The 25910-nt window shown below is 43.4% G+C and overlaps 1 protein-coding gene across 1 annotated transcript in view; it reads right to left on the reverse strand.

Annotated features, from left to right (window-relative positions):
• Positions 1 to 11971: 11971 nt before the first annotated feature.
• Positions 11972 to 25910, reverse strand: part of PHLPP1 (PH domain and leucine rich repeat protein phosphatase 1) — a 155131-nt gene continuing 141192 nt past the window's right edge. Inside the window, exons 13-17 of the mRNA XM_086740321.1 lie at positions 23247 to 23377; positions 19551 to 19655; positions 18414 to 18608; positions 15977 to 16205; positions 11972 to 14027 (exon numbers count right to left, since the gene is read on the reverse strand). Of these exons, the coding sequence (XP_086596447.1) occupies positions 12906 to 14027; positions 15977 to 16205; positions 18414 to 18608; positions 19551 to 19655; positions 23247 to 23377 (1782 nt within the window). The 3' untranslated portion in view covers positions 11972 to 12905. The remainder of the gene's footprint in view (positions 14028 to 15976; positions 16206 to 18413; positions 18609 to 19550; positions 19656 to 23246; positions 23378 to 25910) is intronic.

The raw sequence follows: 25910 nt of genomic DNA on the forward strand, positions 1-25910 counted from the left end.
TTTGAGTCCTCCTCCAGATCCCTGCTACATTTTAGCCATCCCACTGAGCCAGATCAGAACCTGAGAGGCTGTCAGGTTGGTAAAGATACCGCTTGCTTCTGTAGCCACCTAAACAAAGTTTGGCTTGCTGACTCCACAGCTGGTGGTGGGCACAGTCGGGAAGATGCTGGCTGCCCTGGAGTTTTCCATGGGAATGCTGTAACAATGACAGAAAGTACGTGCATCCTTCCAATATCTAAACACACCAAGCATGAGTGAACAGCAGTAATTGTATGCCCCCAGGGTTGAGAAAATAAATTTAAGTGAACATCTTTCAGTAGTCCTTTGTTTGAGGCAGATGAAATAGATCACTGGTCTTCATAGCTGAGGGAGTGTGAAAAAAAGGCTACTTTTGAAGTACATAAGATTTATCGGCTTGAGAGGAGGGAAGAGGCAACTTTGATTCTGGCTGTGCTCATTCTTTTCATTTTTGTCTGTCTCAGAGTTGTTGCCCAGAAGAGGCTCTTTTGAACCATAATAGAGCTTATGTAGTATATACTTCATATCTATGTACACACACACATAGATGTCAAAGGATTATATTTGAGGTAATAATAAGCCGAACAAGAAAATGTTGTGGTTCTGATTAGAAGTAATTACATGAGCCTTTACAATAAGTATTTATTATTTATATAATACTGTAAACGTCTCTTTAACACTTTGAACATCAAGCTTCATAGCATTATTATGCTTATGCAGAGACAGGAGTGAAGAATTTTTCCAAACTTGCCATGACTCACAGTAATGACAGAGTCATGAAATTAAGACTTCCATTTCTGTCTCTTTGCCGAAACCCAGACCTTCCCTAGTACGCTGTAATTGGCTAGGAGGTCTGTTACCGGGAGGTCTGGCACGTGGCTGAAGCCGCAGCTCACCACTTGGTAGGCATTTCTGCCCGCACACTTGTTCCTGCGCTACCTCTACATCTTGCACATTTTGAATGCAGGCTCAGTTAGAGGATGACACACTGTTATTAACTTACACAAACAATAAAAAGCAGCACCTTGAAGTGACGCATTGGAAAGATTAGAAAAGGCTGCAGATAAGATTATATAAATCTGAACTCAGTCCTTACAGATGTGTGCAATATGAATTTTAATCTCAGGGCTTCTTACTCTGCCCCATTCATTTTTGAATGCTTGCCTGCCATCACTATGCAATAGCAACAGTCCTCTGTGAGCACCGATTCCATCTCCTTTTCCCTGTGTGTGTGGTAAAGGCCTCATTTGTTGCAAGGTAATTCAGTCTTTAGGAAAAGGTGGGCAGAGCTTTCCTGTGGATATTGCTGTAGTGTTCCTCCCTTGGACACTTGTGTTCCTCACAGTCAATTCATTTTGGGTACTTTTCCTGTTAATGGAGGCAATTTTATGCATTTTACAGGGAAAGTAACAAAGTACCTGCTAGTTACAGGTGCTCAGTTGGAGACTTCTGGGACCCACTCGCTGCCCCAAGCATCCAGTCAGTCCCAGTCACATTCTCTCAGCTCCTCACCCAGCTGCCTCCATGCACTCACCATCCCCTTGTGTTTCTAACCTCTGTAGCTTCAAGCTTATTCCTTATATCTGATCTAAATCTACCCTCTTTTAGTCTAAACCCATTACCCCTTGTCCTATCACAACAGGTCCTAGTGAAGAGTTTCTCTCTATCTTTCCTGTAGGCCCCTTTTAGGTGCTGGAAGGCCACTATAAGGTCTCCCCAGAGCCTCCTCTTCTCCAGGCTGAGCAGCCCCAACTCTCTCAGCCTGTCCTCACAGGAGAGGTGCTCCAGCCCTCTGATCGTCTTCGTGGCCCTGCTCTGGACTCGCTCCAACAGATCCGTGTCCTTCTGTTGGGGGCTCCAGAGCTGGATGCAGTACTCCAGGTGGGGTCTCATGAGAGTGGAAGGGAGAATCACCTCCCTCAACCTGCTGTCCATGCTTCTTTTGATGGAGCCCATGATATGATTGGCTTTCTGGGCTGCAAGCACGCATTGTCAACTCATGTTGAGCTTCTCGTCTATCAGCACTCCCAAGTCTTTCTCCTCCGGGCTGCTCTCAGTTCTTTTATCACCTAGTCCCTACTGATTGCCCCAACCCAGGTGCAGGACCTTGCACTGGGCCTTCTAACTTTCTGAGGTTCACATTGGCCTATGTCACAATCCCAGAGACCCTGACAGGTCCCTCTCGATGGCATCCCCTCTCGCAAGCATAGTAACTCAGCTTGGTGTCAGCCACAAGCTTGCTGAGGTCCTGAAGCACTGCACGCAGGGGGACCACGAGGAAAGCCAAAGCCCAGTGATTGCCAGCTTCTTGAAAGCTTTGTGCCTTGAATTTGTTTCCTTCCCTGCCACCGTGAAGAAAGATCACTAGGAAATAATCACGAAGAGGAAATAAATATCAGTGCTGTTTCCTCCACTCACCTTCATGGAGGGAAGTGTAGGAGAGGAGAGGGGGAAAAAATCCCAGAAATAATCCTCAGAGCACTAGGGCAAGGAAGGAAAAGCTTTCCTTTCCCTCAGGGTGAAGGCTGAGCCGTACACCATCAGAGCAGTCCAAACAACCCTGCTTCCCTGTTGTAACAGAACCCTGCTCGGTATCCTGTACCCAACTTGAACATCTTTTCCCTGCAAGCTGGGAAGGTGTAACAAAAGAGCAGAGATTTCTGGCATACACAGATGACTAAGGCTGCAACAGGCTGTCGTCCCCAGCTGCCGCTGCAGGTGGTCCCACCCTCCAGGGCAGATTAGCCTTCCCACCTTCTGCTGCAGACGGTTGTGCCCCACCGTTACCTCTGCGCAGTGACTGCCAGTTCATGCGGGATGATAATCCGCATTTGGACCAGTAAACAAAGGCAGGGCAAATGGCTGCTGTCAGCCCTGCCATTTCTTTTAGCCTTTCCTTGCTGCCCGCCCTGTGCATGTGTGTACGCACCGCCAGCGTGCAACCTTCAGGGTCAGCACTGAAAATAAACTCACATGTTTCTTTGAAGCTGCCCCTCACAGCCCAGTTTCACCAGCAACCAAAGGAGTGCACACAGTCATCACCCTCGGTCCCTCTTTGGTGAGAGTGATCCTCAGGTTGTAACCAGCTTGTGACTACCATCAGCTTATAACCCGCTGTGAGGGAAACCGCGACCGCAGAGGTCCAATCTGTGCGTCCCTGAGAGGTTGTCTTGTGGGTAAGCAGTACAGCCTCTCCCAACCTAAAAGCCTTGGGGGATGCACCACTGATGCAAGGAAGCCTTCTGGCACGCCAAGCTTATTCTGGACCTTCAGAAAGAGGAATAAAATGGAATCCCATTCCCTGGTGATGCTAAGGAACAGAGGCAGGTTGCAGGGAAGCTGCCTGACAGGAGAAAAGCCCCACTGCAGATGATGGGTTGCCGGTGCAAGGTGCTGAGGTGGTTGAGTAGCTCATTTATCTCAGAGTTACCTGCGAGACTCTCAGCCAGCCTCTGTGGATTTAAACCATCAATTTGCACCTGTCTCCTTCAACATCAACACAGCGGCAAACAGCTTCAGTCAGTCTGAGAGCAAAACCTCCAGCTGAGCTCAACAGCCATTAACTATTCACAAAGGGGTCCCCTCCCCACAGAAGAGCCTTGAAGAAAAACAATCTCTCTTTGACAAAATGTGTCTCTGTGCCCTAATTCGGGGGGAGCAGAAGATATTTAAGATGGCTATATTTAAAAAAAAAAAAAAAAACGGGGGGAGGAGAAAAACCCCCACCACTCATTCTGCATCCCAGCACTGAGTAAGTTGCCATGTAATTTTCGTTGTGGTGGACTATGTACCTCTGAGCACCCGTTGTCCTGAATGTCTCTTTTATTCAAACAATAGTTCATAAAAGTACCTCAGTCTCTGGGAAATCTTGTCCTGAACAGAGCAAACCAGCATCTGAAGATGCAGACATCTTGCTTCAATGTAAAAAGCAAAATTGTGAGGGGTGAGGCTGGAGAGGAGAGAGGATATTTACTCCTCCAAATAGGCTTACCATAATCTTTACATTTACCAAATAATTCAGTTATGTGGAACTGTAAATCCAGCGCTGCTGGAAGATCTGCGTGTGTTAGGGCACTGCCCTCCTGCTGCTGACCAGCTGTAAGGAGGAGGGACCTTTGTACCCATCTGCAGAAAGGAAATTTTCAAGGAAGCATAAAAACCAAGATTTCTTATTTTCTTCATGTGCTTAAGACAACATTCCTGGAATATATTAAATTTTATCATTATTTAAGCTTTTTCCATTAGTTCTTCAGAACAGTTTAAGCATATCTGACATGGAGAAACAACTAGGGACACAAACCGGTTGTGCAACAGCAGAAACTGGATTGAAGGCTTAGCTTTATAAAACCTGGGTTCTCGGTTTACGTGAGAAACTGCTTTAAGGTGATGAGAATACATACAGGGATTAGAGTGCCAAAGAACACTCTGAATGGAAATTGTTCTTTCATAATCCATGTATTTTACTCCCAGTGCAGATTTATCTTCATAAAAGTTACTCTTCTGGTAATTTTCCACCACAACTTGCATTTAACATAAGTAAAGCTACAGATACACAACAGAGCTTTGGTAACTCTGATCTCTCAATGACATTTGCAGACCTTGCGTGTCTCCTTTTCTTTTTCAAGACTCAGGTAAGTTATTGAAGGGGACTACGACCACGTTGTTTATGAGAGCTGTGACATTTGTCATTACTCATTTCTTTCACAACATCCATCTCCAAGGAAAGGTGATGCTCAGTGTATTGCAGCAGCTTAATGCCAGCACAGCATAAAAAGTGTCACAAATGCTCACCATCACCCGCCATAAATAAAACATGAGACTCCTTGCAAGGTCTGTGGGTTGTCAGGACATTTGATGTAATTGGTTTTGGCGTGTGACAGTGCAAAAGGAGCAAGTCACAGGATGCCCTTCATTACTACAAATGGTCTATTGATTTCCAGTGATGCCATTTGCACACAGTCCTGCACCTGCTGCTGGACTTCCCAAAACCCTCAGGCCGTGTTGAAGAGCTCAAGTGAGGAAAACACATGAGTGCATTTTATAGGTAAGTAGTTTTTCAGAGGGATGTAGAAAGGCTCATAGAATCACAGAATAGTTTGGGTTGGAAGGGACCTTTAAAGGTCATCTAGTCCAATCCCCCTGCGAGGAGCACAGACATCTCCAACTAGATCAGGTTGCTCAGAGCCTCGTCATCATCATCATGACGTACATCTCATGAGACAGATGTACAAAGGTAAGGACCATATGTTTTAACTGAGTCTTCTAAAGCCTGTTTATGGTTTGGTTATATAACTTCCAATACTACAAGAGAAACTCTGTAACTGAGGGGTTTAGGCATTTATAAGTGTATGAAAACCTCGAGTTTTTTCTATTCCATACTGACTTCCAAGATAAATATGGATAATGGAAGTGCAGGAAGAAAAAAGGAGGCTTGAATTTGCCCAGCTGTTTAGCGAAAATTCAAATTTCATCAGCTGCGTGTGTGTGTTGCACATGCATTACTCATAGGCTTCCCACCGTACCTAGATTTATAGATTTAAGCATAGCTTTGTACTATCATCCGCACACCCACACCACTTCTCGCCCACAGCACAGCAGCCCGTATCTGCAAGTGTGAAGGACCCACCACCGTGACTTCCAAATGCTGAGTATTTCAGGGCAGGATGCTCAGCATGGGACAATGGAAGCCATGGGACACTGGAAGAGCTGGTGATAAAAAAAAAAGAGAATGCATTTAAGACTTTTTAAGTGGAGGTTAGTGAGTATTCCTAGCCATCATGGGCGGGGGGGGGGGGGAGTGGCGGGGTGGCATAAACAGTAGAACGGGTGTTTTCCTTCTTCCAGATTGCAAAAATAACTCCCCAACAAGATGGCCCCACATCCCTGAGCAACTTCAAGCAGATTCAGGTTTTTACACAGGTGTGGATCAGCTCTGATGGTGAAGATGAGGCAATTTATTGGTCCAAATAAACAAGGTACGCTCTGATCCAGATCTCACTGCTCGTTCACTAAGACCACCTTCTCACCTGGCAGCGCTGCAGACGCTCTGCTGAGCAGTAGCAGGTTTAGCTTCCCTGGCTCCCTCAGCCCTGGCACCCTTGTTGAGACTGGCACCCATCGCTTCTGGCACTTTGGAGGCTTCCATGTGCGCTTGTGCAAAGCAGCAACCTGCTAATGTCGGTGCTGCTGCCCCGCTGCCTTCGTTCAGCCGCAGGAAGGCTGCTCTGGGCCACGGTGCTCCTGCATCATTTCACACGGTGTTGCAGAAGATGCACTGGTTTCACTGGCACCGTCCGAGGACGAAGATGGAGCAGCTCTGGTCCTGTCCGGCAGTAACACGAGGGGGAGCCCTTGCCGTTTTCAATTAAGGGAGACGACGGCAACACGCCTTTTTCTGCCCCGCGTACAAAGGCTCAGTTCCTAATCAGAAAACCCAGGAGGCCTGAAAGCCGTTTCTTATCTTCACAAAGAGACCGCTCCTTGTTCAAACAAGTGCAAGCCACGGATCACTCGGAGGGGAGAAGGTCACTCTCCCATTTCTGAAGAGGGGGAACCTCAGACTCGTTTTTTCCATGTTCTCATCTAATTTGTCATTTCAAGGCACTCCAAGAACGCCAAGGAAAGACTTTGCTGGTGCCTGAATTGACTGTGAACAGCCCCGGGGTCAGATTTTTCCCAGCTGAAATGAGAGAATGGGAGAATCTCCTTACCTCTCGTTAAATGACCCTACTGCAGGTAACATGGCTGTCGGGCTCCCAAAGGCTGCTTCTGGGGAGCTTTGCCGTTTCCGGAAAGACAGCTGTGGCCGCTTTGAAAAGACACAGCAGTGTTTGCTCACCCTTGCCACCCAACTCCAAATACATTTGAGCAGAGAACCTCACTGTGTATTCTATGCAATATTCTGCACGCAATATGATGTGTCACTATATATTCTATAATTCTGCTTTCACATTCTGGTTTTCGGGACCAAGATAAGTACTAACTGCAAGTGAACCCACTGCAAGTTGTTGGAATTTTTTTTTTTATTTTTTTTTTTATTTTTAAAAAAGTGCTGGTGTCTTTCTCCTTAGGAGGGATTACAATGAGAAAGCGTTTTATTCCCAAGTCACTGACTTGCATGCTTCTGCTACACCAGTCTTCCTTCATAGTTCTGTGTCCCAATTTTTTTTTTTTAAAGCATCCAACAGCATACATTTAATTAGCAAAACAACTCCATCTGTTCTGTGAGTCAATACTGACAACTTTGCTGTTAAAATACATGTATTTCTCTCGGTGCAGCTGTGCTTAATCTGACAGGGGGGAAGAACCTGCTGTGCTCAGAGCATTGTGTCCAGTGCCCAGGCTCCCATCACACAGCTGCAGACCGGCTCACACCGGTGGCTTGCAAAGCTTCCACAGCCCCATCCCTGGCCACTGCTGACTCCTAGGACCTCTAAGTCACTGGCAGAAAATCCCTTTTTTGGTTGTTAGCTTAAGTTTTGACAAATGACACAGAAGAACAAGCTCAGATGAAAACATGAAACAGGCGCCAGGGGCTGTGACAAGCACCAGGACACTGGAATTGAGACCCTAACTGGGGACGGGGGAGTAAGAGCCAGCTAAACCTCATCCACCAGCAAGCACGAACTCCCAGCTTCGGTACTGACGACTTCATCCTCTCCCCTCAGCCTGACGACGTGCAGGAAACCAGGCGCTCTGGCTCTCCCACAGCCAAAAGCCTCAGGAGCTCATCTGCTCTCGGGTCTTCCTGCCAGCGAGCAGACCAGCCCTGTCTGTCCCAGGTCTCTGTCACGTTGCAGTTGTTACACGACAGCTTCCTTACTGCGGCAGTGTCATGCTGCTGAGGAACTCTTGCAGATTAAGTGTCTCCCTTCAGCTTACAATGTTAAGAAAATATGGAAAAAGATGAGATAGCATCCACCCCATTCAGCTCCTGTCTCAATCACAAGCTGGAGGACAAACTTGGCTCATTGTGGGAGATAAAAGGTAGGGACGAGGTATCCAAGTCAACTGCAGGTGAATTCCAGTTTGTCAGTCTGAGAAAAGAGGATCTAAAAGATGAACTGTTGAACTCAGCAGGAATGGAAATATAAATAAAAGAGTCGGGAAAAGTAGGGACCAATCACTTATACCAGGGACTTGGAGCAAACAAGGAACTTTGTCCCCCATTGATGTCCTAAATAAATGGTATACTGATTCTGACCCTGGGCTGCTGCTAATCCATTAAATATTTAAGGTTTTTCCACCCCCACTTTTTGATTGAAATGACTGTGAAGTGTTTTACTTGTTCTCAGGCAGCAGATGAATTTTAACTTTCATCCTTCCGTAGAAGCAGCAGTCTTGTCAGGTTCAACATTTGAACACTTACACCATCAGCATAGGCTGCGGCGTACCCCCCACCAAAACACAGGCAACCAGGAGGAACACATTGGTTCATGCAGCGCTCCACGAAATCCTCACTGCAAGCAGTGCAAGCATGCAGGTAACAAATGGGCAAGAAACAAATAAATTTATCCAACAATTGTGCAGTAAGTTGGCCCTGAAGCAACTCAACTGAATTAACAAAGCAGGACAGTAAAGCAGGTTAACAGAAAACAGTAAATGTAGAGACAGAATCATTTAACAGACACCAAGATGTCCGGGCTCCAGGTGAGTCTGAAAGGTTGGGGTTGGTTTTTTTGTTGGTTTTTTTGTTTGTTTGTTTGTTTTGTTTTCTGGTTGTTTTTTTTTTTTACCAACTTCTTGCCATGCAGCTTGCCCTGCAGCACTGCGGAGAACTGCTTGGTTTAAGACTTGAGGGCCCTCTCCTTAGAAAAGCTCATCTCTTCATGTACAGCAGGCAGGGTTCAGGGAAATCTGGCTGGCCAGGCTAAAGCTACTGTTCTGTTTACTCCTTTGAATGCTACTGCTCGGCCTGAACCAATGCAAGCCCTTCTGCACCCCAGATCAGTGAGCTGTTCTCTAGGTTATTCTGACCAACCCACTCAAGTGAACATTTGCAAGCCTAGATCCACAAGGCTAAACCCAAAAGACACCATCCATGACTAGGGCAGAGATGCAGGAATTACTTCCAATGGTGCTGTGACACTTCATTAACACTCACTCCCACTTGAATGTGGTTCCAAAGTAGCAAAGTTATACTTAAAAGAGTAAACACTTATAATTTGCAAGAAAACTCTGCATTTGAGTTGTAAGCCCGATGGCTAGCGATTAGGTCAAGATCACTATGAAGAGACTACTTAAGGGGCAACGTGCGGGGTGCTGCAGTTGCAGCACAACGTTCTCCCGGTAGCGAGGGATACAACCTACATGGACATCGTTGGCTCGCTCCAAGAGCAGTAAGCCAGAGGAAGGCAGTGCCACCATGGCACTGGTGGCACCACACGCTGAATGCACAAGGAGAACGCCAACAGGTTGTCCACGCACAAAATGCATTGTTAGAGCACTGTGGCAGAAAGCAAGAAAAAACCTTTTATGCCACATAAAAGGCTCACATATACAAGCATGTAAGCAGCTGAGCTACTTCTCAATACCATCAGAGCTTCCTAGTTAAAGTTATCTTCCAGGAAATAATGTAAATATGCTCATTTTTCTGCCACCAGCCACCTACCTCCTCCTGTTCAAGCATTTCTGCTTGTCTCAGATACGGCTATCAGCAAGTTTCAAAGGACATGAAAGGTTTGATTACAAAGGTAATGATGGCTCTATGTTTTCCCCAGTTAAAAGCTTTCCTTTCTTTTTAGCTCCTAACCTTTGCCCCTGCTACAGCTGTCAAGTTCTGCAAACAAATCCACTTCTCTGTTCAAGTCAGATCGTTCCTGGTAGGTCAAAACTGTAAAATATCCCGTGCACTTTATCATAAAATCACATACACTAGTAATGTACCTAGACAAAACCTTTGCCTTGAGTCCACATGAGATAAGAGTGTACTAACCTCCTTTTGTGAGAGGACAGCAATGCCCAGAGAAGTCACAAGTTGCAAAAACTGTAACTTGTTTTCCAAGTCCCAGTTTAAAGCTGGAACAAAAGACCCTTTACCCTTGTTTAAACATGCATGCTAAACTTTCAAAAGATGCTCCCAGCCATCCAGCCTACTGACCCAGCTCAGCACACTGTGGAAAGCTCAGCAGAGGGGTGAAGTCCCTAGGAATGCATCAGTCCTTCGCATTACAACCTGTTAAGATAGGCTACAAATGCAAATGTCTTCTTCAGGCAGACAGAAATCCAAAGGTACAGCTCCTCAGCCAAAATCCGCTCATTTGGATGCTGCAAAAGCTGTGACTCCAGAATGCTGTTGCTAACTTTACAGGAGGCACCGTGCTCAAAGGGGCAGGCTTTGGTGGGCTGTCAGTTATTTCAAGGTAAGGGCATAAGGAGCGAAAATGCATTGTTGCCTGTAAGCTGCTAACGCCACAGGGCCTGGCAAGTTCTTGAAGTTTGTCCTTCAAATGAAGGGATGGGAAAGACTCTATGAAGTCCATGTACATATACTCCTATTCACAGGAGAAAAGGGCACAGCAGGGAGCATCAATTCTCAGTGCTGGGCCAAAGTTTAGCTCACATGATATGGCTCCCCTCCTACCCCTACTCTGACCTCGGTTCCTCTCTCCCGAGTACCACATGTACAGCACACCAGAGGCACGTTAACCACAGACGGCAGCAAGATTACTCTTCCACTAGCAGTGAGCGCTACACAGAAGAGAATTGTCCCCCTCCCCCCGTTGTTTTTTTTTTGTTTTGTTTTTTGGTTTGTTTTTTTTTTAAGGTACAGAAAATTTTCCAGCTTGCTCAGGAAACCCTGAACTTGTAGTCACTTGTCTAGGCCATGGTAGTGTCCTTGCACGTTATCACCTTCAGCCTCAAGCAACATTTGAACAGAAGAAAAAGAGAATACTTTCCAGGCACACCAAGGAAAATGAATAATTCAACAAAATTTGAAATATACAAACTGTTTACCAAAGAACACCTGAGGGTTACTAGCCAATAAACCATCAACTTTTTTTTTGTTTAAATACAGTATTTAATGAGTTTTCTTAAAGAGAAATTTTGAAGCTCAAATTACAATAAAGTACAATCTTCTAGATCTACAGTAGGCAGTGCAATAAACATTTACCAAACCAGGTATTTTCATGTTTGCTCCTCTGCTGTTATTATTTAAGGAAAAGAAACTAAAAATCTGTTGTTAACAGCAATCATGTCCTAACTTGGCTATTTCACCCTAGAACAGAATAAGGACAACAGCCTGTTACCACAGTCCTCTTCCAAAATGCAGACCAAATGTCAAGCAGGAGCAAGACACTGTCATGACCACACACTAACTCAGCTTTCTAAAGAGTGACAAGTAAAATGGAGCAGTTGGTTGTAGGCAATATTGGAAAAGGGTGTTGCTCCTTTCCCACAGGAATCACAAAAAATCCCCCTTTTGTCAGCAAAGTCAAACTGCCATAGAACTCATGTTCATTCAACACACTTGAGCAAATCTGAGTTTACATAGGTAGCTTTGAGTTCACTTCTCCACCTTCTTATATTTTCCCTCTTCTCTCCATATCCGGTGTTTTCTTTCTCCCTTTTCTTAGCCTGCATTAAACCTTCATCATTTCTGTCTTCAGTTACTCAGTCCCAGTGGAATAGAGCCAGAGCAACGCTCCTCTTCAGTCTTCTGACATTGTCAATACTGTGGCGAAGGGCAAATCAATAGTGCTGAATTAGTACTGAGAAAGAAAAAAAAAGAAACAGGTAAATTCCTCAGAGAGTGGTTTTGTATCTTTTAAATGCCATTCTACATGGCCTTTAAAATCTACAAGTACAGAGGAGCTTCTGCAGTTAGTGTGAAAATGTGAGCAAGCTGAAAAGTTTCAATTCTTCTTGGTTTAAAATGAGCAGCGCACTGATAAACCACAGAGAGCTGCTGTTTGAAAGCTGCTGCTCAGCTATTCAGACATAAAAGCAGACATCAGGTGTAAATTTCATATTTATTATAACAAAAATTATGACATGTTCATTTGTGCATTCGGCTTTAATATAACTCTTGGTATGTAAATGTTCTACAGCAAATGAGCTCTATACAATCATGCTGGTTGTGGCAGCAGTAAGGAACACAAACAAAACGTGTCTGTAAAAGTAAGGAAAGAAAGAGACCAGAGGAAAAAGTAGGTTTCTTTAAATGGCCTACACCATCTAGCTAACTTGTACACAGCCACTCAGTCCGTTACGCTCAACTATCATGGCCCAAGGAGTCGCTTAAGAAAAAAAGGTCAGTTTTTCAGGTTGTGTCCTTAATGCCAAGGCTACAAAACATGTAAGCATCACTTTACAACACTGAGCTATTTACAGGAATTTCCCAATCAACTGTTCTCTCAGAGAAAATTAGTGAATCTCAGTGACTTAAGTCACCTGAAAGAGTAAAGCAACTCCTAGGAGTTAGTCTCCATATTCTACAAATGTCTATCATTTTCAAGACCAAAAAAGCCTTTTCTCTCAAAGAAATACAGTATTACAATATTACTTAAATCATTTAGCACTGGCTACTGCCCTGCTTTTCAAACAAAACAAATGAGCCTTTTTAAAAAATATTACATCATCATCTGTTTCTCAGGAATATATTAAACCTTTTTATTATTTTTTATTATTTGTTTTTTATTTTTACACTTGATATGTTAAGGGAAGGTTAACTATTTTAAACTTTACCGGTCAAGCGTCTCTAGAAGAAAGTCAATGAATATTAAACCTAACAAATTGAAAAGCTGCAGTTATCTGTAGTGGCAGGATAAGGAAAAGGAAGTATATAAAGGAAAAGGATAAGGAAAACCCCTGCTGTAATGTGAGCCCACTGGGTCCCGCACTCAAGTCTCCTTGTTTGTTAGTTTGTTTCTGAGCAGTAGAGTGGGTCATAGTGGTGTATCGTAATAGTCTGCCAGGTGGTCCATCGGATACTGCCGCTGCTGCTGCTGTTGCTGCTGCTGTTGTTCCTGGTGCTGCTTCATAATCTCCTTGACTTCTTCTTCAAGCTCTGGTGGGATGATGAACTGGTCGTCGGGATCAGGCTGCGCTGGAGCAGCAAAGTAGCCCCCTGTTTTTCTGAGCGGCGCATCCGTTGCAACTTCAATTAAGTTATGGCTCCTCTCTTGTGGCGCCACGGAACCGTTGCCCCGCCGGCGCCCTATTGTGCCCGTGGCAGAATATTCAGCTTTTCTGGGAAGGCCAGGCTCGTCTTCATTGGCACTGATGACGATACCTTCATCGCTGGCTTCCACCGGCACTTGGAGCAGCTGCTTCTCCTTCGCTCGGCTGCAGTGGATGTCCACCTCCACTTCCACGCGGCTGCCGTTGGTGAACACCCCCTCAATCGGCTCCTCATCATCGCTGTCAAGGCCGTTGTCAGAGAAGGCGCTGGAGAAGGTGGCGCTGGAGAGCTGCCGCTGGAAAGAATTGGACAGGCAGACGGGGTGCAGCATGCAGCGCTGCTCCCCTGGGTAGGCTGGGCTGTTCTCGTTCATGGCTACCTGGGGAGGCTCGTCGGAGGCCGTAGACCCCACCTCACTGCTCATTTCCGAGGTGGAGATCTCGCTGCTGATCTCCGAAGCCATGCCGCTGCTCGAAGATGGCATCCCAAGTGCATCTGTTGGCCTATCCTTGATGACCACGTTGACAGACTGGGGAAAAATGCCTGGGCTGGGGGGTGGGACCCCATTAAGCTCACAGCAGCAGAAGCTGTCCTCCGTCACGTTGAGCTGAACCACCACAGCGCTGATACTGTCATTGCAACCATAACTCTGGGCCAAAGTGCAAAGCTTCTTCGCGGCTGCCAGTGCATCAGGCACGTTTCTGACTGCCTCCACTGCTTCATCCATCGAGAGGCTATCCCACAGCCCCTTGCTCCCCAGAATGAAGAACTCATCTTGCGGAGTTAAGGTGATGGACTGGACGTGAGGACGCGGCACAACGCTTGGGTGAAGGAAGGTGTACCCCAAGATTCTTGTAGAATCCGTCACACCATTCACTTTGCCATCCTGAAATTAGAAAGGGCAGGAAATTGTAAACAAAGCAGACAGGGACACACAGCACCTGCATCTCCTTGCGTTTTACCGATGGCTGTTTCTGCAGTACCCGCAACAGTGCCATTTACAAATGAGAAGACAGAAAAGCAAAGTGACTTGCAAGAAGGTGACAGAGCTGGGCTTAGAGCACAGCAATGGCTTGTTTCCAGTCCTGCGCTATGCCTCCCACACCGTACTGATTTGTTATTAGCATCACCTATGCATACACCAACAAAGCAGAAGTCTGCAACAAAGAGCCATCTATTCTGCTCCTGCAGCTGTGAGAGGCAACTGGACTAATGTTTTACCGGTGAGTCAGACTTATCCCTCCTCCACCCACGATAGCTGGCTTTACACAGGGAAAAGCCACACACAGCTCCATTTGATACAGGGGCAGGTCATTCAGTTATGACTCTTCTCTTGCAGCTGTAACAATCGTAAGTTTCATCTTGGCTCATCACTTCGGAGACAAAAGTTCATTAAAAAAAAAAAAAAAGAAAATATGACTTTAAATGAAGCATGCAAGTCAAATGCAGCAGAGAGCAAGTCTGCATTTCTCAGTCAGCTGAGTTGTAGTGAAATGTTTTACATGCCCCAATTACTTACTATGTTCCCACTTAGATATGACATTTCCAAGGGGAGGAGGAATACTATCTGAAGGGAAAACATCAGTAAAAATGGATGTATTCAAGAAGCAAATCCCATGCACGTCCAAATCCCAGGATCCTGTCCTGATTGGAATCCAAGCTGCCAGAATAAGCAGAGCAAGTGTCTGAAATAGCAAGCCTGGCTATCTGTCATCCTGCTGGGGACAGCTGCACCCTGCTAATTGTGTGTTTGAGAAGAACAACAAAGGTGAGGAATTACACTCATTTGGTCCAGCTGATGTCTGCAGTGGTTATTATAATGCACATAACCACAGAGTAGTGAACCAAGACTAAAAAAGCTTCCCCTTTAAAACCACTCAGAGGAAAAGAAGCATTGTCAGTTTGTTAACTTCCCCATTAGAAGGCTGATAGCAGTGATAAGCCATCAACGTGCATGAAATCAGTGAGTCATCTTCAGATTCAGTGCACAAACTTCCCTTTTCTTCTACAGAACAACACGACGAGCGTGCCTCGATGATGCACACTATGAGGGAGTGACTCCCTTCCAACTTGTCACGTTTCAGATCTCTGGCAAGATCAATAGGCCCGTTACTTATTCCACACCCTCCCCGCCCTACACACACACACACCCCCTGCTCATGGCCATATAGTAGTGAGTTTTCTGCCCTTTCCCCCACCATTAAGATGATCCAATATTTATCTATTCCTACGCGTGTATCACACAAGGCAAAGCAAAACTGACAGTGGTGGCTTCAAGCTTGTAAGGAGGAAACAAATAGTCTTCTCCCTCTCTCATGGTTCAGCTGAGCACAGGATGGGTTTTCCTTTTGGGCAAGTGATCTCTTCAAAAACCACTTGAAAAGGGCAGCTCTGGGAACGCAGGAGCTCAAACAGCAAAGTCAGCCTGCCAGGAGCAAGGAGTCTCCTAAGGGAAGGACGGCATTGCTCCAAGTGCTCTGCCCTCTCATCCTTTTCAATTGGAGAGGCTCTTCATGACAGCTCCAACAGAGCAATTCCTCTCTCCATTAGGAGGAGGGTGACTGCTTTCCTGTTTCAATGCAATAGGCTCACAGTTGCTCACACTCTGGAGCTAACCAAAATCCAGCATGGCAATGGGATGCAAAAGCAACCTGACTGCATGGTAACTTGATTGCATGAGATGAATCACCTTGAAAGGAAAACTGCAACTCTGGAACTCACAAATTAACAGCATCTCTTAGAGGCTACTAATATTGACATGCAATTTCATACATTGCTGTACAAATACTCTCCACGGAAGCTGCAACTTGCAACAGTCCCTAACTGTTCTCTCACCTCTGTGATAATGGCCTTATGCTGCTTAATCCTCTTCAGCTCTTCTTCACAACTCATCACGTAACACCTGGACAAAGGCAGAGGTTTCCCATTCCGGCAGAGAATGGTTTGGCACTTCCCCACGTTTGCTGAGGTTAGCGTGAAGCATCCACCAGGGTCCATGGGATCATGTTTTATATGGCAAAGGACAGCAGAGCCTCCAAGTTTTTGTCCAGCTGTTCCAAGTTTCCTGGAATTTAAACAAAACAATGATTGTTCTTTAATTGTAAAACAAGTGTTATGGGTACTACGGAGAAACAGCTGCTGTTCTGCAACCACAAGCACTCAGGGCATTGACTCTATTAGATCACTGGGACAAAAAGAAAAGTCTCTACTGAAGACTGTAACACTATAGCAGCACTGCAGAGAAATCACGTGCAACTCTCAGGCAGTATGTTATTTACACATATGCAGATACACAAATCTGCTCAACTTTAGAACAACAACAACAACAAAATCTTTGCACTTTTAAGAGTTGCATAGTTGTCTCTCTTCCTCACATCTTAAAGACATTTGTTTTAAAGGTCAGATCGAGGAAACCTGAGAGGGTTAGAAAAGTAGAGAACTATTAAATGAGTACAGCTAGAGCTTTAAAAAGAGGTTCATATTATCCAGCTGGTTCTTTGGCTTCTGAAGCTACAGATTTTATTATAAAAATAATAATTTAACAATAAAAACTATTTTTGAGCAAAAATAGAAGGCAGAGGTTCACTGTTTTGTGATGTCTTCAGAATAATGCTCTTGCAGTATCAAATGATGACCAACAAAGCACAGTGGCTGTTAACTCCACTATAAGAAGGCACACTTTTCATTTATACTGTCATTTACTAACCTGTTAAATAGGTTCTTAGAAATATTTAAGCTTGCTGTTTTAGCAGGAGTCATAGTGAAAAAAAAAAATCTATGGATTAAACTGAAGTTTTCAGAAACCTGTCTTTAGAATGTAAATTCATGTCAATACTAGACTGTGAAAAACCATCTATCCTTCCCAGTATATTATCAGGGCCTTCTCCTATAGTAATTAGGAATTACAGTAATTAGAAAGCTAATTATAGAGGTTACTAAAATTTATATTAAGGCTAGGTATAGCTCGCAAGAACTTTTGATTCAAAATCCTGGGGAGTGAATGTACTATGAAATTCATAACCAAGCTTCAATATGCTTATTTGATTTTTTAAAAATACACTTCCGGGCTACTGCATATCATGTGTCACAATCCTCAATAAATGGCTACATGCAAGTGGAATGAATACTATTTCCGGTTCTCCAAAGAAGTGGTTAGCTTATTTTGACTTGAGAAAAAAAAAAAAAAAAAAAAGCAGCTAAGCAGCTTTTTGTAGGAATGCCACATTCCTGTGAAATTGCATTAGTAGTAAGCAAAACCACTTAATAACTACTTTCAATACTCAAATTTGTTATTATTTTTGAATATTTTAAGTATATGGCAACCACCTCCTTGGCTACTGGTCTGAGGCACTGTTACAAGCAATTATGGGAAGGAAGCATTTTCTCTCCTGTGTTTCTAAGGTTCAATACCACCCTACTTGTTTTCTGTATCTTTCCTGATGCCAGAACTTCAGCATTTTTCCTTTCCCAAGGTGCAGCAATTGAACAACAAGCAATGCTACTTTTAACTTGATCCATTTCCTCAGTCTCTAAGCTGATTATTTGCTTTCCCTTGTTTCCCTGACCTCTTCATTCTCCTTTGTTCAATTCCCTTCGTACTCCTCCTTCACTCAATGTCTCCCCAAGCACAATTTCTTCTTCTGTCAAGAACAGCATGCATGCAGGTTTCCAAACCACTACACAGAGCTACTATTACACTCACAGCTATCGTGCCACAATCTCTTTGGATGGGTCCTCCTCAAATAATATTCTAAGGGATGACAGGACATAGACATTTCTAAGGAATCAGACTAAATGTTTTAAATATTTGTGTAGCCTTAAATAACCTCAATTGGTACAGAGAAACAGAAAGGATCAGCCCAGGCTTTGCAGCCAGTAGTAGGAAGAAAGTTTAAAAGATGATCAAGAGATCCATACCACTGACTTGGTTACAGCTAACTGTGAATGGTAGGACTTAAAGAAGATACCAGAAAAGAGTAAACCTCCACACACCACTCCATCATGAGCATTTAGCAACTTTGCAGGTGTTTTTTTTTTCTTTTTGTTTGGGTGGGGAGGTGTTGGAATTATCCTCCTTACACCTGAAAGGAACAGAGGGCAACATTCACAAAAAAAAGCAATAGAAGAAAACACCATAACCAGATACCAGTCTTTTTTTCCCCTCCTCTCAGATTTTTTTTAAGCAAGAAAAGAGCAGGTGTCTGACCTGAAAGCAAACAAATTGCCCAGTAAGTATACAGAAGGTAAAAAAGGCTTCAGATCCAAGACTCACCTCTGCATAACGATGAAAGTGTTGATCATGTATTCCTCCTCATTTTTTGTTTTCTGCAGCTCTTCTGCTAAGATGTCACTCATTGTGCACTGCAGGAGATACGGCACTTCCACGTTGCGGTCACCATCAAAAACACCATAAAGTGCCTCCCGGTTATCGCAGAAGTTATTGGCTGAAAGTGCTGCCACACACAGCCTAGTGAAAAAACAAAGCAGGAGAACATCAAGGTCGTTAGCTACTACTAGTTTCTCATCTTGTCATTCTGACCAGAAGGATGTAGCCTAGTCTGAGAGCTAGTTTTAACCACCTCTGTTCACAAGCATTTCAGAACTGCTTTCTGAGCTGTGGAGAAGAGTCAAGCTCATCAATAGTGCTAAGATGTGGAGAGAACTATACTGGAAGTTCAAGCCATGCCCTAAGGATTCTTCCTCCTTTTCAGCATGTGAACAAGTCCCTTATTTATAGAAATAGGGGAAAAAAAAAATATGCCTGAAACAACATCAGTTGGAACCGTACTTGCCCCTCTGAAAATCATCCTTGTGAATTAACATGCCAATGACCAAGTCGTGCATTAAATCAGTTAACAGTAAGTAAAGGCTTGCTGGCACTTGCTACAGAAACCTAGGTAGCAGAAGATTTCTGAAAAGGTATTTAAGGAACAAAGAAAAATTCATCACACTGCCAGCAACACAGAGACTAGCAGACTCTTGGTACATTATTTGTCAAGTGCTGCCTTAGTCACAGGAGCTCTGCACACTATGAATATTCAGAGTTTTGGCCATTCTGCCTCTTTCTTTAGTATCTCTGATTTGCTTGGTAAACATCCTTTGGTTGAAGATAAAGAAGCTTTGCAAAGAGGAAAATGCTTTTAAACACTCAAATTTTTGCAAGTGCCGGAGTCTTGCATAGAAAAAATGTGTCTGTTACACTTGTATCTTAGCAACTTCCCTAACAAAGACCAAAGTTGAGAGCCAGGCAGGGGCCCTGTATACAAATACAGAGTCATGGCATGCCCTCTGCCTTTGTGAGGCCCAAAAAGTCCCCAAAACTTTCACTGAAAAAAGGATGTCTTTGTATCAGCATAGAGGTGCTCTGCCACTAGGATGCTCATATAATAAAAACCACACCAAGTCATACTTGTTTTTAACGCCCGACGCTTCTGTGTAACCATGACTCCACACCGCTGGCGCTCCTGAGGCATCACCGGCCAAGGGCTGGTCGATCTTGAAGCAACGGATATTGCTGCAAGGAGAAAGGAAAGGGGAAAGATGCAGTGGATTGAAGTGCTGACATGATCCAGCTTATAATGTGAAGATAACATCTTTTTTTCCCTTCCAGTTCTTAGTAATACATTTAATAGAAGAAAATGAAGCAGGACATCTGAAGTGGTTACTTTTATGTGTCTTTAAACAAAGAACAAAAAAGCAGTAAATAACTGAGCCTCTATGAGGATGTCAACTGCATGGTTTTGCTTAGCCGGCTTTTCTTTCCTTGCCCTCACCCCTGAGCTATTTGTTTCAAACCTGGCCCAGTAGGAATAAAAGGCAAGTTTGTCACTAGCTTGATGAAAGTCAGTACAGAGGAGTGATCTTTTTAACTTGCACATCTCTCCAATTTATTTTACCAACAAACCTCTGGGCTCTTTTCACTGTACTCAAATGAAATATTCCGTATGACCCATCTCATTCTCTAAATAAAACAAAAAAAAAAAAAAAAGAAAAAAAATGCTCAGAAACAGCAACATGTAGTAACAGCCTTCCATGAAAATGCCCACAAACAGAAACGTGGTCCATCCTCGTCCTGCACCAACCTGCAAGAGCCAGCCTGCGGTCCCGACGGCAAGCACAGTCCTTTTGCCTTCCCCGACTGTACAATTCAATTTTTACTTAGGCCCTTGATCCTCTGCCCTCCAATTTACTACCAACATAACCTTTAGCCTGAATTTCAAATATGTCACACAGCGTAGTAAAGACTTAAAAATGGCCCAGCCCTCTCTGTTTATACCCTTCTTCTCTTCATAGCCCTGCTTTGCTGGGGAAAGATGACCTCCCTGCTGCTCCCTACTGCTCTCTTCCAAAGGCAGGGAAAGCAAGCTCCCCACATGCTGCAGACACTTCAAAGGCACCCGAACCTTTCATGAACCAAATGAATCATAAAAGGACTCAAGCAGACAAGGTCTAACTGTTCACTCTGAGCATTCATTTTTCTCTATCCAAACCCCCACCTGACCTGAACACACAGAAAAGTCTTTTCAGCATTGCACAGCCTTCCTCAAATGACCCAAAGCACTGTCACATCCAGTTCGATTTCTTTTTACGCTCATAGTCAGGATGTACATCACCCAGGGCAGATTAAAAGCAAATTACATAAATAACGTTAGAACCACTCGTGTCTTAAACCCTTGGTTTTGAAGCCCTCTGTGTGACGAACAGGAGGCAAACATCTTACCACGAGCATTAGAAAAGATTATCTGACACCAAATCAGAGCGGAAACCTGGAACTTTTCTAAAGCAGCAGAGATTTTAATTCAGTCTCCACCTGCAAAACACTACACACACGAGCAAACACACTTGCTTTGCAGACTTCTCATACAAGGCACTTATCTTCCAGGGCAGAGGAACTCGGATCAAAAGGGTTTTTCTGTTTGTTTCTTTTTTAACCGGGTTGACTGAACTCTGGTTCCTGGGTAGGTCAAGGACCCACAGTTGTCCCAAGACTTCCCAGCAGTGGTGAAAAAAGCTACCTCAATGCATTGCTTTCAGCTTCCTCAGTGGCATGACTACAAATAGACCACATGCCCAGGAAGGAATGATATCCAGCAGCTCATCCTCTGCAGGGAAGATGGGCTAAGGCTTCGGCAGAGCATGGTTTACTTTCCCCTTAATTTAGAAAGACTGTTACAATTGAACTAAATACTCTCTCCTAAAAATCAGAGTAGCAGCATGTTTTAATTTTTCCCTTTAATTGCTACTGAAAATTCTTACATCCAATAAAATCACTTGGCAACATCCTCCTAAGCATGCCAGCCTCTTTTAAGACCTCCATACATATTAAAAAACGCAAGCATGCATGACAGGTCTTTTCTTCTCACCAGCAGTGAGAATACATATTAACCTACTACCTGCTTGAATCCTGTCAGGGCACAGATGGAGAGCTGCCTTTCACATGCAGAAGGAAGATATAAAAAGTGCCAAGTGCACAAGTATTTTTGTGCCTGCCATAGAAAACAACTGGAGGGAGCACCTCCTCCCTCACAGTCAAATATAGCAGTATACTGCAGAAGTCAGCGTAGTATATTAGTACAGACACTAAGTCCTCCCTCAGGAGGCCTGAAACAGCTAAGAGTGGCTAATGAATATTAGGGAATAGAACAGATCCAAGGTCTTAAGAATAATTTATTAAAAAAAAAAAACCAACCAAAAAAAACCCCAAAAACAAACAAACACCCCCCCCCCTGCAAATAACCAAACACACACACACACAAGAAAAAAGTTTTCTGTGAATTAAAGACAATGCATATGACAGTGAAAATTTGGTGTGTAACTGGGCCACACTACTCTTCTAATACTTAGGACTTAAATTTGTACAATATTGCTACCATGCATGATGCTTGAATACTAAAGTGGCAAGAGATTGGGTTGCCCATCTTGTCTGCTGGGTTACACACAAATAAAGCTGATGTATCACTAAGTTTTGGCACAATTCAATTAGCTTTGTTACATATATAAATGTAACTTCATAAGTATTATTTTTTTTCCCTTACGAACCAAAGCAATATTACACACTGCTTCTTCAGGAAGATTTCCTGTTTACAACCAAGCAGCTCTTAAAATAGAGAACACTCCTTTTATTCTCTGTCTGCGGCAGAACATGGGCTCTTGTTTTTATCTGTGACAACTCATCATTATTCAAATTTTCAGTTAAATTTGACAAAATCCACTGATTCAAGCTAAAAGCAAACTCACACTGTAAGTTTCCCTTGCTTGCACAGCAGATGAGGTTTGCTACTCCAGTGTCTGATCTTAACCATTTAAAAGCAAACCACATGAAGCAACTGCTCAACCCTTGAAAAGTAAATCAGTCCTTCTTGGAATCATTCAATATTTGAGGATCAAAGAGACTTAGAAGGAACCTCAGAGCTGGTACAGTTCCCTTCAGGAACTAAGAAAAGCTCAAGGCAGCAACACTGTCCCCATATGATCTGGTTTAGTGCAACATTTTCCCAGCACACCGCAGAGGGAAGCACAAGGCACTTGGTGAACTTCAGTTATGGACAATACTTAAAAGTCTCAGGGCAGGAAACAAAACAGGTAGACAGGAAGGAAACAGAAGGTCCCAAAGCAAGGTAACTAGCTTTACTGCAAGCAGAGTAGGAGATGTGAGTCTTCAGGGGAGGTTTAAATATGAAAAAAATCCTCTCTCTCTCAGGTAACAAGAAACAGTATGTGAAGAGGTAAAAAGCAGCACAATGGCAAAGACAGACCCAAATATAAGCAGCAGCTACTGCCATCTCAACAGTGGAATAAAGTAAGCATTTTGGTTGAAACTGATGTCAGAAGTAAAATGGAGATCAAACTGGCCCAATAATGGTTACACCAAATTAGCAGATTTGTTCAGGAGTTAGAACTGAAAGCAATAGCACTGAAGTGCATAGAGTCATCCTCTTTAAAGTAGCACAGAATTCTGACCTATCCAAACAATGTTATTTTCTAATCCTGCTGACAACAGGGAGCCATACTCCTTAAGAGATCTACACTTCTGTGTATTGTGTTTTTGTCACACCCTAGCCACAGAAGTCGTTCTGCCCCGTCCCCACTCTGTAAGGCAACTTACTTCAGAAGCTCTAGGGTTTTGTGGTCCAAGGCTAATCTGGGATTTCCAGTTAGGTCCAGCTCTTGCAGTTTTGGAGGCAGGTTTTCAGGCAATGTGATTTCACTCAGTTCATTGCAGCTTAGGTCCACACACTGTAAAAGGAAAGCAACCAAATAAGTGAGAGAATTCAGTCGCCATCAAGATAACACAAATTTTGATTAAATGTAGTAATGCATGTTTCATGAACAACAAAGGCTGCAACTGAGGCTTAAGACCATTCATTTAAGTAAGTGGTTCTTACAAAAGAAATTCATATGGCATTTAGCCATCTTACCAGATGTCTGGGACACCTAGAAATATGTTCCCTCCATTTCCATCTCTGGCCAGGTGTCATCTTGTAACAAAACTAGTAAGACTTTCTGCTCTTCACAGAGACAACAATCAGTGTATTTTCAAGTATTTAAGAAAAAAATGATACTGATGAGAACAGTTGCCAGTCTTTTAATAGATAAAAGAAATGGAGATAAATACAGCTGGAGTTTCTAAGCCACTGGCATAGCAGTTCCTCCTTCGAAGTCAGTTTAAACCAGCATGAGTATGAGCGTGCTCTCAGGAATTCAATATTTACTGAGGGATATTAAAATAAGCAGGGTTATGAACACGGAGGTGGAAATTAAAAAAATATTGGTACAGTTTTAAACATGGTTTTAATTTGTGTCATCTTAGATGGATTCATATTTAAATATGAAGTCAATAAAATGAGTGAAAATAATTAAAGCTTAAATATTTCAGAAAAAATATTATACAAAACAGCAGAGAAACTTGCTGGCTATCCACCAGCTAAGCACAAATTAGCTAGAGCAAGTGCACTAGAAAGACAAAATCCCCAAACAAACATCATTTAAAGCTGCATATCCAGATGAAAGTCAATATACAGGGAAAAATATGGCATTACAGAAGAAAACCAACTCTTCAAACTCTATTACAGGACCACCAATGTGGCATGCATCAAAAATTGTAAAAAAAAATAAAATTCTGGAGAGGACAGAGCAGACTGGTATTTAACAGAGGATAGAAGAACTATCCACACCTTTCAGAAAGACAATTTTCTACTTTCAACCTGCAAAAAGAGAAAGACTTCAAAAACTTTAATAAAATAGAAAGCTGAAGTGAAGGGGAGGGAAGCTTTTCCTAGCTGCACATTTTGACCATTACATAATTTGCATTGACATAACCGAGACACTTTCATTTTTGTAGGTATATTCAAAGAAATTAAGTCCTGAGCTGGAAAAAGGCACAAGATAACCTACTAACATTTGGAAAATAAAAATCTCCTAATGCTTTATTAAATACGTGCAACGAAAATAATGAATTTCCAATACAAATCTTGAATCTCGAGGTTGTGTAAATACAGAGGCCTCATCATCTAGGAAGAACAAACTGCTGACATTATCTAAGCCTGATAAGGAAATCAGAATTTAAATCTGTCACGCAAACAAAATAGTAGACGGATTAACAGAACAGTTATTCCAGCAAGCTTCTTTCCTCTGCACAACTCCTTGCTGCTTCCAGAGAGCCAGTAATTACTCTGCAGATTAAAGAAGCTGCCAGCAGGCCTTGCTGTGTTCAACACCTCAATGCCATTACAAATTTGATGGAAGAACATGCTGGAATAAGTAGTACAAAAACCGGTAAAGTAATTTCATTGTTCTCATTAAATGCCCAACACACCAAAGTTCTACAGTAGAGCCCTTGGTCCTCAGGCACTAGTGAAGATAGCTTATTTATCAGGTTAGGATTTCTTAGATTTTATTTGTACTCTTTGATGAATAATCTAAGAGGGACTTTCTGCATATCTATGTTAAATTTAGTACTTATTCTACCCCCCAAACAAGCAGGAAAGCATATTTCCTAACTGATCCCAATTTCCTCATGCATTATTTTCATGCAAGCTGGTTTAGCCCCACCCATGCAGCACCAGAAGAACAACTCCTGCAAATGCACATAGGATTTTGCACTGGACAGGCCAGCTGGAAGACAGGGTTTAATATTCAGCATTTGCTTATACAACATTTACAGCTTTGTAACTGTTTTGTCCAAGGCTGGAAGGGACTTGAGTTATCTCCAGTTGTGACTGAAGGTGGCCATGCCAATAATGACCTGTTTAACTAGGAGGAAAATTACCAAAGATTGAGAGCTTTGCCTTTAAATGCTACTGCTACTAGATCTTCACTTATTTCAGATCTCAAGGTAACGCTCCTGTGAAAGATAAGCTTGACAAAAAAGTGCAACAAGAAACCTCCATACCACTTTCACTGCAGCTGCCCAGCAAGACAACCACAAGAGGCTCTGAGCAACCTGACCTAGTCAGGGATGTCCCTGCTCCTTGCAGGGGGGCTGGACTAGATGACCTTTGAAGGTCCCTTCCAACCCTAACCATTCTATGATTCTATGATTCTAAGAGAAAAGCAACTCATCAGTCAACAACTGGATGACAGAAGTCAAGTCAGGACTCGGGAGGGAAAAGCAAGCCTGAGTTTCTGAGGTCTGCTCAAGGAGTATGGAGTACTGAACTGTTTGACTGTGAAAGAACAATTTTAAATTGTTACCCAGCATCCTTGTGAAGTCAAACAATGGCTGTAAGGAAGAGTCTGCTGGGGCATCGACTCAGGTGTGTGCGCTTCT

This window comes from Chlamydotis macqueenii, chromosome 2, assembly GCF_036417535.1.
Source record: "Chlamydotis macqueenii isolate bChlMac1 chromosome 2, bChlMac1.mat, whole genome shotgun sequence".
Taxonomy (NCBI): domain Eukaryota; kingdom Metazoa; phylum Chordata; class Aves; order Otidiformes; family Otididae; genus Chlamydotis; species Chlamydotis macqueenii.